Source organism: Carassius gibelio, chromosome A1 (assembly GCF_023724105.1).
Source record: "Carassius gibelio isolate Cgi1373 ecotype wild population from Czech Republic chromosome A1, carGib1.2-hapl.c, whole genome shotgun sequence".
Classification (NCBI taxonomy): domain Eukaryota; kingdom Metazoa; phylum Chordata; class Actinopteri; order Cypriniformes; family Cyprinidae; genus Carassius; species Carassius gibelio.
This window is the reverse complement of record NC_068371.1, coordinates 17,184,994-17,205,010: the sequence shown is the minus strand read 5'-3', so window position 1 is coordinate 17,205,010 and position 20,017 is coordinate 17,184,994. Positions and strand designations below refer to the sequence as shown.

General features: G+C 41.1%; 1 protein-coding gene across 2 annotated transcripts in view; it reads right to left on the bottom strand.

The window, feature by feature from the left end:
- Positions 1–2,065: 2,065 nt before the first annotated feature.
- tmco3 (transmembrane and coiled-coil domains 3) overlaps positions 2,066–20,017 on the bottom strand; it is an 18,187-nt gene continuing 235 nt past the window's right edge. Inside the window, exons 2-14 of one of the 2 annotated variants that reach the window (XM_052558065.1) lie at positions 18,871–18,941; positions 17,753–18,166; positions 16,027–16,206; positions 11,687–11,881; positions 11,438–11,566; positions 11,253–11,345; positions 9,550–9,739; positions 7,665–7,782; positions 7,207–7,402; positions 6,946–7,096; positions 6,753–6,832; positions 3,608–3,757; positions 2,066–2,713 (exon numbers count right to left, since the gene is read on the bottom strand). In XM_052558065.1, the coding sequence (XP_052414025.1) occupies positions 2,600–2,713; positions 3,608–3,757; positions 6,753–6,832; positions 6,946–7,096; positions 7,207–7,402; positions 7,665–7,782; positions 9,550–9,739; positions 11,253–11,345; positions 11,438–11,566; positions 11,687–11,881; positions 16,027–16,206; positions 17,753–18,151 (1,995 nt within the window). In that variant the 5' untranslated portion in view covers positions 18,152–18,166; positions 18,871–18,941 and the 3' untranslated portion in view covers positions 2,066–2,599. The remainder of the gene's footprint in view (positions 2,714–3,607; positions 3,758–6,752; positions 6,833–6,945; positions 7,097–7,206; positions 7,403–7,664; positions 7,783–9,549; positions 9,740–11,252; positions 11,346–11,437; positions 11,567–11,686; positions 11,882–16,026; positions 16,207–17,752; positions 18,167–18,870; positions 18,942–20,017) is intronic. The other variant, XM_052557439.1, reaches the window with a different exon arrangement.

Genomic DNA, 20,017 nt, shown 5'->3' with positions numbered 1-20,017 from the left:
TGTGCCGAAAATCTTACTTCCAGGTTGGTACAAGTTTCGGCTGGTTTTTATCGATCGTGGATCTAATGACATAGACGAGAACGGAAGTCCTTATATGATCACTTCTCCCGGAAAAGCACGCCTGTGCACACACATTGACCGGAGGTGTCACGACTGCGATTAAGGACAGGAGGCAAATGCGAGTACTGGATATTTATTAGGATGAGTAATGGTGAGGAGATGATGGTGGGTGACGCAGGGACCACGACGGCAGCACAGACAGGTGAGGAGGTGTTTGAGTGCGCTGGTGGAGGTGGTGGTTAATCCATGATGATGACTGGTAATGCAAGGTTGACCGAACTGGAACAAGACACGATGAAGTAGAACAGGAGGAAGAATAGACATGAAGCACGAAGGACCTCAAACAACAATCTGACAAACAAGAGACGAAAGACAGGGCATTAATTTGGCTAGGTGGAATGAGCTGCAGCTTCCGCTGATAACACCCACATGCAACAATGAACATGACGTAACAAGAGACGAGCAGGAGACGGTGCATTCATGAACTGTGACAGTACCCCTGCTCCTAAGGAACGCCTCCTGGTGTCCCCAGACTCCCTTACCTGTAGATTGTAATCATCGATAAGAGAGTGATCCAGGATGTCTCTAGCAGGCACCCAACTTCTCTCCTCTGGACCGTAACCCTCCCAGTCCAACAAGTACTTCAATACGTGTCCCCTCCGTCTAGAGTCCAGAATACAATTTACCGAATATGTAGATTCCCCATCTACGAGTCGCGGCGGGGGATTGGGGGGGGGGGGGGGGTGTATGTAGGGGTTGGGAGTTACCGGGGTAGGCGGATGAATTCTCCTGTACGCTGGAGGAAGTTTGAGGCGGACTGCCACTGGACTAATAATCTTGGTGACAGTGAACGGGCCAATATTTTTGGGAGCCAGTTTATTAGTAATATATTTATAATGCCGCCCTCCCAGTGAGCAGGGTCAGAACAAAAGCCACCAGAAAAGCCACCTTGGCTCGTTCATTGGAGAAGGTTCTAGGTTGGAGAGAGAAATGCATATCGCATCGGGTTAAGAAAGCTCTACCAAAAGTTAGGCTCACCCGAGTAGGACTCCGGAATGGGGAGACGTGGTTCCGGCTGGAAGTGGGTCTCCGATGGTGTGGGACGAACGGGTAGTGTGAGCGGCGCAGTGTTAACTAGAAACTGTAGTTGTTGGGTGAGCTCGTTCACCTGCGCCACCAAAACCTGAACCGCGCGACCAGTGTCGTTAAGATTCCTCTCCTGGGAGTCCATCCTCCGAGCACTGGCGCTGAGAAATTCCTCCAAGGCAGATGACGGGTTACTCGCTGCCTCCATAGTTGGTCAGATCGTTCTGTCATGACTGCGATTAAGGACAGGAGGCAAATGCGAGTACTGGATATTTATTAGGAGAGCAAGACCACGCACATCAACGCTCTTCAAAATCGTCAGCAGCTGCATAGGTTTTTTTCGAGAATGCTTCCAAATGAGTACATTTTTGGATGTGATGGAAAATTTACCGTGTTCAGCTTCCCAAAGAACCTAGCGTTACATGAACAGTGGATACAGTTTGTTTTTCCGGGGCAGCAACGGAGTGTATCAAGTGCGTTTGTGTGTTCTGGCAAAGTCCTTGTTCTGGTCATTTGAGTGACGAATGTTTTATAAACAAGGCCCAAGTCGACACTGGATTTACACATCATTTGCTATTAAAACATGGAGCCGTCCCTGTGATAAAAGACCCCATTCATGTAAGTACAATTGCATCAGATTTCAGTATTTTGTTGGAAATCACCATAAGTGAATATATGTTAATGGTAACAACACGAAACATCAGTATTATAGTTCTGTTCATGGCACGCCTCCAGGAGCTCGGATATTTCCGGAAAGAATCCGAAAGCTGTATTTTTCTTTTATAAATATGATAAAACTAAAAGACTTTTCGGATATATGAAGGATGCAGTACTACTCTATAGCTACTCAAGATTAACATGAGATTAGGTGAAACTGTGTATGTTATGTACCCTTTAACACAGAGAAAACCCTCAATGATTGGAGTGTATTTTTTTATTGTATTTTTTGACCCAATTGAGAATTACATGTCCAGAGAAATGATTCTGAACATTCTTGGAATCTATGATTAATTTAACCTGTCATCTCGAGGAAGAACTGCCACCTTGTGCTTAGAATTCAACTTCAGCATGAATCATGAATGAATAGTCAATCTTTAGTTCTTTAGTGCTGTGAATCATCATCAGTAAACTCTGCATGTACCAAAATCTGCAGTGCAAAAGCTGCTCATCTTCATAAAAGGTGCATTATTTGGCTTGTCTGCTGACATCTGATCCATTCAAGGCACATCTTACACAAATAAATAACATCTGGTCATATATAACATTATAACACATGATGATGTTATAAAAGCTGGAGTCTTTTTTTTGCAAGCTGTTTCCTTTTCTTTCACTACCGTGAAAATATTTCATATATTAATGCTCTGCCCTTCTGTTTCTTACAATCTGTCATCAATATGATGCATTAATGTGAGATGTGTCATTGTAACACAGTTCATCCGCATGTGGCATTGGTTCAGTTGAGTGGTTTCCTTTCAGCTCGCGGGATGCATTTGAGCGTAGCAGCTCTCCATAACACCGGAGCAAGGAGGAGACTTAATGTGGTGACGCTGAGAACCAACAGATACACCTGTGAGCAACAACACAGGATGATGATGAGCTGAAGGGAAGTACTGTCATTTAAGTTCTATTTATATACTTTTCTATTTATTTATGCACCAACAGGAAAACAAGGATGCACTTAGCTGAAAACCAATTTTTTTTATTTTTATTTAATAATCAATGAATTCATAAAATGTATTTTGATAATTAACACTCATAAACGGTCTTGTACAAATATTTCAATTACACAAAATACTGTTCTTATATTAACTTTAAATAACAGAATTATGTTTCTACTCAATGATGTTGTTGAAATCCAAACATTTAAAGGGAAACTGTAAAAATAACTTCATTACAAATTTATTCAGACAAACATTAAATGTTGAAGACAACAGCTACAGTAAAAATATTATTAATCTGTAATATCTGTAAAGTGTATATATTTATCAAAATGCTCCTTTATAGAGCTTTTTAACTTACTAATGTGTTTATGGGCATCGAATGGTTTTGAGGTAAATGTGATGTCATGTCTATCATGTAACATTTATGTTCTTTTGTCATTTTTATTAGTTTATTTCTATCTAGCTTTAATTCATTTGTATTTCAGTTTTAGTTTTAGTAATTTTAGTACATCAACTTACACTTTAATCTGAATTGGCTAACCCAGGCAAGATTTCCAATTTCCACCTTTTAAGTCAGATTTTCATTTAATATAAAAAAATGTATTTCACCTTTAATTCAATTAATGAAAACTATTTAGTTTTAGTTACCAATTACTGCATCAACACATTCATGTGTGTCTGAAACCACTAGTTCACTCCTACACTATTCAGTAAATGTCACCTAATCCACTTCCTCTTGGAGGAGCAATGAGAGAGAATCAGACACAAGTCTTTCACGGAAAGAAAGTAAGATCACTGACCTCTCTAGAGATGATCCCGGCTCGACGCGCACGACTGCCCAGGACGAAGGAGAATTCACTGACCTGCGCCAGTCCAGCTGACACCAGCCAGCGGATGTGACGCGATCCCGGAGGAAGGATAGCCGACAGAACAAGAACCGCCATTATGAACTGAGATGAGAAGAGCAGTGTGAGAGTCATATTTAATAGAACATGGCTTCTGATGGCTTCTCATGTCTTCCCTTCCACAATTTGAGGCCTAAAAAGCTCTTAGTTTTCTTGATTACTAACACACAGTTGAAACAATTGACCAATTTATTCACAACTTTAAACACGATCCCAAAACTACACACCAACTTGTACAAACTTCAAACTTCTAGGTCAAAGTCAAACATTTTAGTCAAAAACATATCCTCAGAATCAAACTCTGGCCTCAGATGACTCACAAACACTGACAAATACACAGACTACTTTCCTGCCTGGGAAAAGCAGTTAGATTACAGTTAAGGAATCATGAATCATTTAGTCTATTACAGTATAGGGGCACAGATGGAGTGAAGTTCAACAGTAAGCTTTAAGAAAAGTTTATTTTCGTTTCACTGCTATAATAAGATTTTGCACTACACTGCAAAAAATAATGTCTTCCTCTGTATTTTTGTCTTGTCTAAACTTCCATTATCTCACTTTTATTGGATTTTCACTTCTTTGGATTGTATATACACACGTTGGACACTTTTACATTGGAATTTACAACACGCTGGATTTCTTAAGGACTGTTTTAAGGGTATGGACTTGGATTTCTGTTTTATTGTGTTGTTTTAAGTTCATTGTGAATATTGTAACTACACTATTTATTCATTCTACGTTTGTTATTGTCTCATCCTTTTAAAACACTTATTTTATCTCACACAGTTTAATCTGACCCCATTTTAAAGTAATGTAATTCGGCCGATCGTTAAATGTGTATATGCGGTTTAAGGTAAAAAAAAAACACATTATTTTCCACAATGTAAATTATTGTTTCTCCTCTATGCCTCACCTTCTGAAACGTTTCGATTTTTACAAAGCTCATCATTCTGAGAAGCGAGGTGTGCTCTGATTGGCCATCTATCCAGTGCGGTGTGATTGGCTGAATGCCTCAAGTGTGTGACGGAAATGTTAAGCCCCTTAACATACTGTGATGCGTGTCCTGGTCAGAAAACCAGCACAATGAGACGAAACCATTGGAACCCCATTACAAACAAGGCATTTGTTGCATCCCAGTGGGGACATAATTACTAATTATAATGACTGATACTGCTCTTTTTACACTTTGTGTTGGATCGTGCCATGTAAACATAAAACAATCTCTGCATTTGTGATCGGAGAAATGACAAACAACATGTGCTACTCTACACTGCTTAAAACTCACGTTTTGAATCATCTGTGGCAAATCCTTTAAATATGTAAACATACTTACAGACTGTATGTCAAAACAGCCGGCATTGTAGTCTAATATTACTCTTCAAAGTTTCGGAAACAGTCTTCCATAAAATTTGCAGCACACTGAATATTTGGGTTTAATTGTTCTGGAACGGTGTTGTAAATACAGTGTTTGGATTAACGGCGTTTAAAAGAATGGCGTTAGGTAATGACGTTATTTTTTCAGTAACGGGGTAATCTAACGAATTACTTTTCCCGTCGTTACAATGCCGTTAACATTACTGAGCGTTAAATGCGGTGCGTTACTATGCATTGATTTAATAAACTATGCAATCCGAACGCAGGTGGGTTAATGACGAGATAAGCGATTATGATTGGCTAAGGCAGAGTCATGTGTTTCATGGTAGCCAATCAGAGCCAGTGTTTTTACACGTGTGCCAAACACACACACACACACACACACACACACACACACACACACACACATGCAACCGCTACACAGTACACAGAGATTCGCAGCAGCAGCAGAAATGACGACGAGTCAGGAGCAATCTGATGAAAAGTTGGCATTTTCAAGGTGGAGATATTAGCACTACTTCAAATTCATTGTGGTTAAAGGCAAGAACGTGCATGTAATGTGTACATGTAATTTGTGACACGCATCTACAAAGCTAGTGGCCAAAAACACTTTTTTTACAAAGATAATACTTGAAGTGCAGGTTAAAACTCTTGGTGTCTGTTGACGTGCATAAATATCGAAAGTTATGTACCTGTCTGTTCTACTCATTTCAACTGACTTGTGAAAACTGAAAAAAAAAAAAAAAAAATACAAATACTCTGACATATAGCAACTTTTCTTTTTTTTTCTTTCTTTTTTTTTTACAGTAACAGAAAATAGTTACTTTCCCTGGTAATTAGTTACTTTTATTATAGAGTAATTAAGTTACTAACTCAGTTACTTTGTGGAACAAGTAGTGAGTAACTATAACTAATTACTTTTTTAAAGTAACTTTCCCAACAGTGTGTAAATACAATGTAACCACTGACTCCTAGTTGTGTCCCCTTTTGGAAGGCCAAACAAAGTATTTTCACTTTCACAACGAAACACCGTCTCCACGACATGGCGCAGATGGCAACAGCTAGAATAAAAGTTACACCTTCTTTCTTTACGTGAACATTTGGGTGGTATTATGCAAATCTTTCCATTTCATGAAGTACACATGTGGGGACGTGTTTAAGGAGGGCGTGAACGAGTCTTAACTTTTATAAAGAATATCTCTTTGGGTTTGAGACTTTAGTTTTTGCAACTTGAGGGATTTTATCTATGCATGAACAGCTTGTAACACTCCAAAGAGAAAGGAAAACTTGAAATCGCATCATATGACCCCTTTAATAATCTTTATAAATTTGCACTGAAAAACAGACAAAAATACTGATGAAGAACATCACTTTTTTTGCAGTGTGATCAGAAGGTACATTAAAAAAAAAAAAAATTTCACCCCATTCTAGTGTTTGAGAGGAGAGCTACTCAAGACTTGCATTTTTTCTTTTCTTTTTTACAGTGAATTTAAAAAATAATGGATATCTGTTGAAAGTTAGACCTGTTCTAACTTTGACCTTTTGATAATACAAGACATTTAAATTTCCGCTCGGTTTACTTGGTCTTAAAAAGTCTTAAATATTCCTTCATCAAACCATCAGAAACCCTGATAGAAAGAAACAAGTTTAATATGAACACCATTACCTTCATAATGACTAGTGAGAAGGTTAAGACCAACAGGATGGTGAGCTCATACAGGACAAAGGTCGGGAACACGTGTAGCCCTGTGGAAAACATCATCAGATATTCATCTTAGTGCTGTAGATCAAACCATATTTGCTGTCCAATATTATAGCAAAATTCCAAATAATTCAAAGCTACTTGACCATCAGCTCACCAATAGATGCAAAGAAGATGATGGCCAGGAAGTCTCTGATTGGTTCAGCACAGCTCATGACTTCAGTGGTGACCATGTGACCTTGTGAGGACAGCAACGCTCCTGCCAGGAAGCAGCCCAACTCCATCGACACGTCCATGAATTCGGTCACCTGACACGATAAAATGTAAGCATGCTACATTACACCTGAGGTGAGGCGATTCATGCAAGAGCAAACACAAATTCAAGGGACAGACAAACCTATATGAAGGAGCCGCTTACCGTCAGCATCAGGAACACAAATGCACTGGTGCCCAGCACTAGTATTTCCTTGTTTCCTTTGCTCTCCGTATGCAGCTTCCTGTAGAACGGACCAACCAGATGAGAGCGCAGCAGCCAACACAACAGCAGCACAGCCACCAGAGACACCAGAACCCGAGCCAGCAGAACAAACACATGTAGCGCTCCCATCAGCACACTGTGGAAAAACAAGGATTCATTTTCACTCCACAATCAGAAACACAAAATTATCTAAGAAAATGAAGCCTTGTTTTGGACCCAGCCAGTGAACACACTGCCATCAAAAAGTTATTTATACAAAATAATTATGATTTTAAATGTTGTTTAAATGTTGTTGAGAGAAGTCTCTTCTTCTCACATTTATTCTCACATACAAACATACATGCATACATATATCATTATCATGTAACTGTCAGTGATTGATCTGCATGCTGATTCACCTTTCCGTGTCTCCATTTCCTCCTTGAATTAATGTGGGCATCACAGCAATGAACAGGCCAAGCTGCACATCCTGCATGACAAGCATGCCCAGCAAAACACTGCTGTAGTCCAGCTCACCTGTGTGAACAATATGAATAAGTCCAAGCCCTATTATACACACATACACACACACACACACACACACACAGCCCTCCACTATGACTGGCACGCTTGGTAAATATGAGCAAAGGCAGCTGTGAAAATAAATCTGCATTGTTTATCCTTTGGATCTTTAATTTTTTAAAAATGTATACCTTTCATTGAAGTAAACAATTCAAAGTGGGGAGAAAATCTCCTTGTGAAATAAATGTTTTCTCTAGTTTAGGTTGGCCTAAATAAAGAAACATTAAGCCCTGACTCGATTATTCAGAAATGACTGTTTTGACCTGATCATAGCCTGAGTCATGGGTCTGAGTGCAGTTATTGGATAGCACTATATTTTAGAGAGATTGGAAATTAATCCTAACAAACATGCCGCTACAATTAAAAGTACATTAAAATATTACATAAAAAAATAAAATAAAAACAATCACATTAAAATACACTTATTTTACACTTATTAAACTTAAACAGCATATTTCAACAATTTCAGCAGCGTGTAGATGCTCGATCGTTTAGGTCAGACTGTGGCAACAGCAGCGCAGACAGTCGCTTAGCTCGCTCTCATAATGTACCATAATGGGAAAATATATTCTTTTTATGAAATGTCATTATTGAGAGAAAAATATGTTGTTTTAACGAGAAAAGATGTTGTTTTAACTAGATAATTATATCAATTGATGCATCACCATATGATAGGGATTTCCGAGTGCACACATATGAAACAGATGGACAGAAAGCATCTGTCACAGCATGTGAGTACTAAACTAAGTTCTCATTCACACACAAGTTTACGTTAAAAACATACACGAGTTACAAAAACTGTTTATTATGTCTGTGATGGTTTTACATCTGTGTGGCAGCAGCAATATACAGTAAATAAATCAATAATTCCATTGCTCTTGTCACCTCCGAGGCTGGGACTCTAAACAGTGTCCTGTGCTCATCTGTGCAGCCAAAGACAGAACAGTTAGCATGTTTTGCTCAAACTTTCACCATGGCACGACACCGTCATCGCTTCCAAAAACAAACTGACGGCACCGTGGGTAGAAGCTTACAGATTAAGGGCGGTAATATTATAATGAGATTCCTTTGCCACGTCAACAAGGGAGTGAAATCAGACGCACTCGTTATCTCAGACGCTTGCAGAAAAAAGGCTTACCAAAACAAAGTTACTGGATTTATCTTTTTCACGTTTCCTTGGCTGGTAGATGCACCGGGGACCTGATTATAGCACTTAAAACCTTGAAAAGTCAGATTTTCATGATATGTCACCTTTAAGTAATGAACTTACTGAAAAAATGATTAAAGCTGCCTTAAAACTGTGCATGCATGAAATATGTTTCATATGAGTCACATTTAAAATGTCTCTGAAATGGTTTTCAAAACTGTCCTGCAGCCCACCACTGTCTCCCTCATGTAACACACCCCATTCAACAAAATACTATTAAAATCAGTGATGAAGCACGGCACGACATGACAAATCTCTGACAGTAAACTGCCTCGTCCTATTTATGAGGTAGGCTACTGACACAGAGTTCAAATGTCCTGTGGAGACAATGGACAGACTCAACCTGTTTTGACGCAGTGTTGTCGTGTCCAATGTAGACACGGTTCACTGTTCTGCCACCAAGCAAACTCCTTGTCTGTACACGCTCTTTTTGAAATAAAAATCTTTGCTACATTTCCACAGGAACTAGTGCAAACACGGAGGGGTCAAATGAATGGAGATGGCTATAATCTTACCCTCTTTTGATTCTCCTCTGGATCCTCCAGCCAGGAAGCGAGACACCAGCGGAGTGCTGGAGAGCGATAGACAGCTGGAGATGAAGACGGTCTGTGTGGGATGAAGGCCGAGCAACTGACCCCAGACCAGTCCAGCAGCCACCATCAGCAGACTCAGATTTACAGAGCCCTGCAGCGAGATCTTCCACACCTGAACAACAACAACCATCACACATCAACCATCTGCTGTCCACTGGATCAGTCCACATCACATACCACACACCTCTATCTCTCTGTCTATCTCTCTATCTATCATTAAACTTATACGGACATAAGTGTTGGAACTTAAATTTTTAATTCAGGTGTTTCAATCCGACCCATTACACGTCACGTCCTGATGTCACGTATCATTACGGCACCTGATGTGTGTGAACGCACGCACATATTCTGGGTAATCACCGGCAGTGTGAAAGGGGCAAAATCTAGCGACCCGGGAACAATTGCCCGGACACATTACCCGTTTATTTTCCGGAATCGCATTGTGAAAGGGGCTTTTGATAGCCACCAGGACAAGACCACAGGAAACAGATGATTCTTCTGCACAATCTGACTTTGCTGCAGACTGGAATTGAACTACTGGTTTCGTCTGGTCAGAGGAGAACTGGCCCCCCGACTGAGCCTGGTTTCTCCCAAGGTTTTTTCTCCATTCTGTCACCGATGGAGTTTTGGTTCCTTGCCGCTGTCGCCTCTGGCTTGCTTAGTTGGGGTCACTTCATCTACAGCGATATCATTGACTTGATTGCACCGATACTATTTAAGCTGAACTTTACTGGATGATGACATCACTGAATTCAATGATGAATTGCCTTTTTGCATTATTGACACACTATTTTCCTATTTAATGCTGTTTAGTTGCTTTGTCACAATCTGTATAAAAGCGCTATATAAATAAAGGTGACTTGACTGGCGTGAAGCATGCCAAATATGGTCTCTGTATAAGGAGTGACAGTGTGAAAGTGAGACATAGTAACCAGTGGTTGGTTTGTATTTTGTTGTATCATAAACAGGAAACCAAATGCTGAATAACGGCAGACTGTGTTTCCAGTAGCACACAGATGAGGAACATGTCTGGTTCTTGGATTTTGCTATGTTTCCTCATCACTAGAGGATATGTCTCTAGTATGACTGGAGATTCAGCTCATTTTCTTACTATTGAGGAATTTACTGTGACTCTTCACACACCTCCACCCACATTATTTAATGGATAGTCCACCCAAAAATAAAAACTCTGTTACCATTTACTCACCCTAATGTTCCAAACCTGTATTCATTTTTTTTCAGCTGTTGAACACAGAAGAAAATATTTTAAAGAATGCTGACAGTAGCCATTGACTTCTTCAAAATATCTTCTTCTGTATTCAGCAGAAGAAACAAACTCAGACAGGTTTGGAAGAAGTGAATGGAAGTAAATAAATGTATGCATTTAGCAGACGCTTTTATCCAAAGGGACTTACATTGCATTCAGGCTAAAAATTTTCACCTAACATGTGTTCCTTGGAGTTTGAACCTCCAACCTTGCGCTTGCTAATGCAATGCTCTACCACTTGAGCTACAGGAACACTAAAATTATGATTTTTTTTTGATGAACTATCCCTTTAATAATTTTATTTTCTTAAGTCGGTTTATTTTATCTTTTGTTGTTTTCAAACTTCACTTCTTTTTACCTTATGGAGGCGTTCAGGTGAAAACTCCAGACCAACCACAAAAAGAGTGAAGAACACACCCAGCTCCCCTAATGTCTCCACCTGAACCATAGACTGCAGGCAGAACAGAAGACATAATATCACATATATGTCCAACTGAGATCATGCAGTGTTCACACATCTATCTGAAGAGATTCATCTCTCACTTTGATGCTGTTGAGTCCTGATGGGCCGAGAAGAACCCCACAGATGATATAACCAAACATGGGCGGCAACCCCATCAGCGTACAGAGCCACCCACATGGTAGAGACAACATGACCACGCACACCAGATCCTGTGCAAACAAATACATGAATAACATATGATTTCCCATTTGTGTGAAAGCGCTGAGGCTGCGATTGGCTCCAGTGAACTGTGAGGACACAAAGTGAGAGGTCAGAGGTCAGGTGCTGACCTTGATGAAGTGGTGGTCGGCACGGGGCATGGTGGAGTCTCGTGGTTTGGTCAGCACATACTGGTTGTTTTGGGAGTCGATCAGCATGCTGAGCCCCAAATTGCCTTTGTCCACCTGTCTTGACTCATTCTTCCTCTTACCATCCTCCTCATCCTCCTGTACTCTCAGGACGGCCTCGACATTCACACCCTTCATCTGGACAGAGAAAGAGAAAGAGATTAAAAAATTAACTACAAATGGGTTGATGAGCAAATAAGTTCTATGAATCACTTAATACTCACTCTTTCTCAATTAAAGCTAGAATGCTTATGTTTTCTGAGAAATATGTGAGCAAAACTCACCACTATGATGCTGAGGATACTGAGGTAGTGAAAACAGTAATTCTGCAACTAATGATTTTTTGATAATTGTTTAATTTGTTGATTATTTATTCAATTAATCAGATAACAACTTTTTTTTTTGATTATATTCACATTTAAAGGAGTTATTTTAAATTGTAATATTATTTCACAATATTACTTTTTTTACTCAAAGCCTTGGTGAGCAGAAGATGCTGCTCTCAAAAACATTACAAAATCCTTAATGTTAAATGATTACAAACTAATTATATCAAACTTATGGCCTGTAAACTTCACATTATAAATCAAAAACAACTGTTTGCCAACTATTTTAAAGCAGAAGTCCACTAAATGAAAATGATGAAAAAAAAAAAAGATGATGATTGACAGGTATGTGTTCACTGAATTATATGAGGTTCAACAGTCACATTCTGTCAAAATCAAAATACAAAATGTGCAAAATGTTCAGATTTGTGCAAACTGTAAAATTTAATTTATTTTTTACATTTAAAATCTTTAGGATGTGTGCAAATAAAAAAAAATCCCCTGTGGGTTCTTAAAGTGTAAAATACTTTATTTATGAAGTTTAAAGGTGCTGTTGGGAACTTTTGTAAAAAAATATTTTTTACATATTTATTAAACCTGTCATTATGTCCTGACAGTAGAATATGAGACAGATAATCTGTGAAAAAAAATCAAGCTCCTCTGGCTCCTCCCAGTGCTCCTATTGCCATTTGCAGAAAGTCATGCGCTCCCGGTAAAAAATTGTCATGATTCTGCCCTCGTGTCCTTGATTTTTCCTAGTCTTGAGGCAGGATCATGACAGACCCATGTTTTGTGTACAAGCGCATGGCCTTGTCTTTGGGCCATGTGCTTGTGTTGTCTCGTTCCCTTGCCCCGCCCCCCTTGTTAACCTAGTCGTGTCTTGATTGTCCTATCTGTAACACCTGTCGTGTCTTGATCAGTACCCCTATTTAGATCTCCTAGTGTGCTCTGTCTTGCGTCGGTTCATTGTACCTCTGATGTCATTGTGATTGTACCTGTGATTGTGATTGTTCCACTCTGTGATTGTTCCTTAAGAAGTGTTTGTATTACCGTGAGTGTTTGTTTATAGTTAGTATTTAGAGTCCTTGTTTATCTTGTCAGTCCAGTCCTGTTTTAGTTATTTAGTCCTTACCTTGCTCCGTGTTTTCCCCCTCGTGGGTTTTGTTTTTCCCCTTTTTGTATTTAATAAACCCTTTGTGTTGAGAATCCCTGTCTGCACCTGAGTTCCTCCCTTACCAATACCTGACAGAATGAACCGACCACAATGGAACTCAGTAGACAGGAGGCAATGCTGGATGCCCGTGCCAGCAGCGTCGAGAGCTGGCGTGCCCGTGCCAGCAGCGTCGAGAGCTGGCGTGCCCGCGCCAGCAGCGTCGAGAGCTGGCGTGCCCGCGCCAGCAGCGTCGAGAGCTGGCGTGCCCGCGCCAGCAGCGTCGAGAGCTGGCGTGCCCGCGCCAGCAGCGTCGAGAGCTGGCGTGCCCGCGCCAGCAGCGTCGAGAGCTGGCGTGCCCGAGCCAGCAGCGTCGAGAGCTGGCGTGCCCGAGCCAGCAGCGTCGAGAGCTGGCGTGCCCGAGCCAGCAGCGTCGAGAGCTGGCGTGCCCGAGCCAGCAGCGTCGAGAGCTGGCGTGCCCGAGCCAGCAGCGTCGAGAGCTGGCGTGCCCGAGCCAGCAGCGTCGAGAGCTGGCGTGCCCGAGCCAGCAGCGGTGAGCGTGCCCGAGCCAGCAGCGTTGAGAGCTGGCGTGCCCGAGCCAGCAGCGTTGAGAGCTGGCGTGCCCGAGCCAGCAGCGGTGAGCGTGCCCGAGCCAGCAGCGGTGAGCGTGCCCGAGCCAGCAGCGGTGAGCGTGCCCGAGCCAGCAGCGGTGAGCGTGCCCGAGCCAGCAGCGGTGAGCGCTGGCGTGCCCGAGCCGGCAAAACAGAAAGCCGTATTCAAGTCTGCAGTCGTGAGAGCGGAGGAGAGAGCCGCGGCCGACTCTGCAGCAAAGACTCTTGTACAGTCTGTCTCATCTCGTAAGGAGATGCCAATTGTCCTGGCTGCTAAAGCCTTTTCTGATTATTTGTCCCGTCTTGTCCAAATCCTAGAAGTCCCCGTCAGTCCTGTTTTGTCCCCTGACCCTGTCCCCAGAAGTCCTAAGTGTCCAGCCGTTGTCTCCCCGAGTCCTGTTGATGTGGCCCCGTGTCCTGTTGATGTGGCCCCGTGTCCCGTTGATGTAGTCATGTGTCCCGTTGATGTGGCCCCGTGTCCCGTAGATGTCGTCGCCCCGTGTCCCGTAGATGTCGTCTCCCCGTGTCCCGTGAGTGTTGCCCCGTGTCTTGCTGATGTAGTCATGTGTCCTGTTGATGTGGCCCCGTGTCCCGTTAATGTGGCCCCGTGTCCCGTAGATGTCGTCTCCCCGTGTCCCGTGAGTGTAGCCCCGTGTCCTGCTGATGTAGTCATGTGTCCTGTGGATGTGGCCCCGTGTCCCGTTAATGTTGCCCCGTGTCCAGTAGATGTTGTTGCCCCGCGTCCCTTGTCTGCTCCTGTCATGTCCCCCGTCAGTAGTCCCGAGACCCCTCCCCGCCCCTCACCACCCAGACCTGCCCGTACCCCCCGTCGTCAGCCTTCGTCCTACCCTCCTAAGATTCCTACCCCCCCCACCCACCCTGGTCTGTCCCCCATGAACTTTGTGGTCCCGCCTCCTCCCCTTCCCTGTTTGTTTTTTTTGATTTGTCACCCTAACCCTGCCGTCGTGTACTCATGTTTGCCTTTGTTGTTATTTGTCATGTCCTGTTGGTTTGTGTCTGTGTCCCAGTCTGTCATGTCAGTCGTGTCCCGTGTTTGATGTTCCCTTGAGGAGCGTCTGGAAGCCGCTCCTTAAGGGAGGGGTTCTGTCATGATTCTGCCCTCGTGTCCTTGATTTTTCCTAGTCTTGAGGCAGGATCATGACAGACCCATGTTTTGTGTACAAGCGCATGGCCTTGTCTTTGGGCCATGTGCTTGTGTTGTCTCGTTCCCTTGCCCCGCCCCCCTTGTTAACCTAGTCGTGTCTTGATTGTCCTATCTGTAACACCTGTCGTGTCTTGATCAGTACCCCTATTTAGATCTCCTAGTGTGCTCTGTCTTGCGTCGGTTCATTGTACCTCTGATGTCATTGTGATTGTACTTGTGATTGTTCCACTCTGTGATTGTTCCTTAAGAAGTGTTTGTATTACCGTGAGTGTTTGTTTATAGTTAGTATTTAGAGTCCTTGTTTATCTTGTCAGTCCAGTCCTGTTTTAGTTATTTAGTCCTTACCTTGCTCCGTGTTTTCCCCCTCGTGGGTTTTGTTTTTCCCCTTTTTGTATTTAATAAACCCTTTGTGTTGAGAATCCCTGTCTGCACCTGAGTTCCTCCCTTACCAATACCTGACAAAAATAACCAATCAGAGCTGCGGCCGGTAACTTTGTTTGTGTTCAAAATGTAGAAAAATGAACATAATAAGCGAGTACACCATGAATCCATTTTCCAAACCGTGTTTTTGGCTTGTCCTGAATCACTAGGGTGCACCTATAATAAGTGTTTATATTCGGACTATTTTAGATTGCTTCAGGGGTACCGCGGCGGAGTAACCCAGTACCTTTGTGATTCTTCATAGACATAAACAGAGAGAAGTAGCTCCGGCTACGATGTTCTTCCGCAAGACGCAAGCAGTTCTGTTTATTAACCGCTAGAGCGTCAAAAGTTCCCTACCGCAGCTTTAAGGCCATAAGAAGTCTTAAACATCTAAAACACCTTAAACAAAAAACGTAATCATTATTTTAAGATAGAGAAACGGGAATCGTAATACAGCCTGATACATGGTTTTTATATGTCAAAAGGCTGTGACTGAATTAAATGCGAGTACTGCATGTTCAGAATAAAAACACAGTGCTGTTGACTGTATGTGTGTGTGTTTCTTCGCTGTATTTCATCTAGAACAGCTGTGTTTATGAAACCTGCACCTGTTTGTTGTTGTCGAAGGCGTGTTCTTCGATGTCCTCTTCCAGACGGTCTGCGGCCTTCCTCACATCCTCCAGGATCTCATCTAGCATGGACAGGGTTTTATTCCGATCCTGTGCCACTTTTAGCGCCTCCTGCTGGTGTTTCTCTGCTGCCACCAGCTCCATGTACTCCTGCTCCTCCTGGAAAAACACGTTCAGTCATGTGTGCATGTCTAAAGTCACAGGAAACACTTCTGGTGTTGTGCTTCACTGTGCTTAAAGTCATTTCCTGCTCGAATCAGCTTCATGAGTCGCCCAAAGACACTCAACGACTGGGATGCCAAAAAGACTATTTGCTAAAATAACTAAACAAACATACTGAGACATGTTGCATGACTGTAGGACAAATCATTCATAAACTGCAGCACAGTTCTGTCAGTTTTCCACCCATTTTAAGTTGAGAAAGAAGAAAATAAGAAAACAAATGTCTGTGAACAATATGTAAGTTTTGGGCTCTTGTGATTCATATGCAGCACTTGCTAAAATTTTTCATGAGGCTTAATGGACTAAAACAGTCATTTTAAAAGATCAAACCTTATTGCTGATACATACTGTATAAAAGCAAGCAGATAAACCCAGATTAAAGAACACATTAAACATTGTCCTTCTAATGTTTTCATAGAGGAAAATGCATACTATGAAACTGCATGTTGCATTCACATTCTGTGTTTATTTGCCTTCCTATATTTAGTAATTTTTTTTATTATTATTATCCCTTGTGCTAATAATCCTTAACATAATTTGTTGTTCCTTGTCAAAAATGACCAGCCTTTTAAAACTGGCTTATAAATCTCACATTATTCTATATTACCATCAAATAATGAAATCAATCAACTTGTTTTCTTTCAATTAGCACAGGTTTTGAATTTCTTTTTGGAACTGAATGACTTAAGGCCTCATCGATCTGATGAACCTCAGTTTTTGCATGAATAAAAAAAATTGTGGATAATTTTGTTAATATTCCATTTTTGAAAGCAAGAATAATTTGGCCACCATTCAGTTTTTGAAAACAAAAACATTATGTCTGGATAATTGTCAACATTTATTCATAAACTGAGGTGGACAAGCTCGGATCAATGAGGCCTACGATCAGTCAGTTCCAAAAACAACTGAAACAGATCCAAAACCTGTGCTAATTTAAAGAAAACCAATTGATAAAAACATTTGACAATGATATAGCATTAATGAGAGTCTAACAAGCAATTTTTGTAGGCCATTCAATTTTAACTGGTGTAAGAAGAAAAAAATCCTAAAAAAGTACAAAAATTATAATTTTTCTGTTGGTGTGGGGGGTTGTTGTACACTTTGTGAGCAAAGTCAGTAAGCGAAGGTTAATAATCTTTGTTGTATATCGAATATGGTCCAGTAATTTCTCTTTCTTTATAATGTTTCTCTATTGGAAAATACTGCAATTTATCATGTTTTGTTCCTATTCTAAGCTCATCTGCTCTCCCATATATAGTTTACATCATCAATAAAGTGTAGACTGAGCTTGGTCTTTTAATATCACTGTCTTAGTATATTAGCTCTCGGCTCAAACCTGGAGAAAATACCTGCAGTCAGTGGAGGAAAGCTTTGTTTAGCCCTTCAAGTGTCAAGTGAGAATGCAAAGATCTGGTTTGCCCAAAAACAGGCTTGATGTTGTAGCTGGTGAGATTCCTGCAGGATATGACATCACACAACTGACCTTGATGGCAGCTTCCCTGAGCGCCTGCAGTCTCTGCCGGCTGCTGTCCTTCATGTTGACCACGTCTCTGAGGTTCCCCTTCAGCACGCGCTGCAGCCCCTCCACGGCCTGGAAGAGTGAGCGCTCGCTCTCATTCAGCTCGCGCTGAAACACCTCCAGTGTGTGAATGCGGAACAGCTTCTCCGGCGGTTCTAGCATCTTATTCCGCTCCAGTGCCACGCCGGCCGCACTCAGTTTCCGGACGGCCGTCTGCTTCTGCCTCAGCAGGGTAGAGAGCCGCCTGCAGTTCTCCATCACCCACTGGTGACCCTGGATGCCCGAATGCACTTTGTGGACCTGCTGATTCGCCTGCAGTGCCACCCCCAGGCCCAGACACAGCATTGCACAGAGAGCTAGCATGATCCCATCGACACTCTGCACAATCACAGACAGAGACATCAGAGCAGCGACACAAACCACGGCACAGAGAGAAACAAACGATGAATCACTCCTCAAATGACTAAAATGAGACAGAGGAAATAAAACGGAGCCTCACATGACATGCAGACTAAAACCTGTTTCACAGTTTTATTAAATTGTGGCCACATTTTCTTGTTTTGATTTCATGACAATGAGGGAATTACTAAAATGTGGCCACAATTTAATAAAATGAAGGAAATAAATCTTAATTCATGGCAAGTTGGCCACAATTTAATTTAAACAATGGAACATGTTGTTGGAATGAATTAATTTGTTTGTGGCATTGATATATATATATATATATATATATTAAAAAAAATATTTATTTTTTTTGCACACATTCATATGATGGGCTCAATATAAACCAGTGTTGTAATAAAAATAAAAGATCTTTGGATTTCCCTCTTACTTTAAAATTAATGTTTTGTTTTTTTTTTAAACAAGGAAAGACAAACTCTATTACATTAAACATAGAAATATTGCAATAAAGGGCCTTTTGAGTAATGTATGGCTAACACTGACTACCGCTGTATGTTTGTTTCATAACAGTGTGAACAGCACGAACCAGCAAACAGATGAACACTAAAATCTGTTTTGGTATGAGGTGTGTCACTAACTAGACAAACAACCCTGAAGTGTGTAGCTCCTGTCACACCTACATCCTGCAGAAAAACTGGTTCAGACACACAGCTGTCACTGACGTAGAATGATACCCATCCGCATTTCAACACTGGATCACGAGAAAGACGTGTCAATCATTCACAAAACAACTCGACTCAAGCTCAAGCAGCAAACTTCAGTTCATTAGCTAATACTGATGAAATGATGATAATATAGTGTTGCATAATAAGATGGATGTCACAATAACATCTCTAAAAATTATACAGATATTATGCTTGCTGTAAACGTTTTCTGTCAAGAATGAAATGCATGAAATAATTTTATTCTGGTAAAAGATTTATGTAGAATGTAATCTCATTTATAAAATGTGCTGAATTTTGGGGGAATTCTCAGGGTATAAAATTAAGAATTATATTATATTGACTAATTCTAAGCCCTTATCCAGACCTATTATTGCTCTGCTGAACAGGTGGAATAATCTCATTATTTCCCTTAACTGGATGTCTTTTTTAATTATAAATTTAAATTTTACCCAAATTGTTATCCCTCTTCTAATCCACCCTCCTTCCATTTTTTGCCCTAATGGAAAACAAACTTTCACAAACTTCATTTGGAATAACAAGCACCCAACGTGTCTCATGAATAGATAGACAGGGTGACCTTATGTCTTGCCTTAGAATTTTATTTATTTATTTGTATGTAAACAAACTTCTTACATTTTGGTCCATCTGGAAAGTATTTTATGACTTCTTAGAAAATATTAGAGCTGACAATAGAATTGCTGGGTACTAGTGACATAGAGAGGCTTTTACTGTATTTGTACAATAATATTTTATATTATTTTTTGCAGCTGGACAAGTACAGAGTTAAAAGCTAATCCTAACAGGGTAATGGTTAGTAATACTGCGGACAGACAGGAAGAAGAATCATATTTTCGAGAGGCGAGATATTTCATTTACATTTATTATTATAGAGAATGGCAGGCATTTGCATACAGCACAGCGATGACGTGTTGTTTATGTTTAATAATAATTTCATTTAATAACTAGCCAATGTCAACTGACTTCTCGCGAATGATCACCACTTATTTAAATCACATTATTTAAAATCATAGGTCAGATCTATGCCGAACTATGATCCGTCCATCAAACGCTTTACATCGCAGATTAATACTCACGGCTGTCT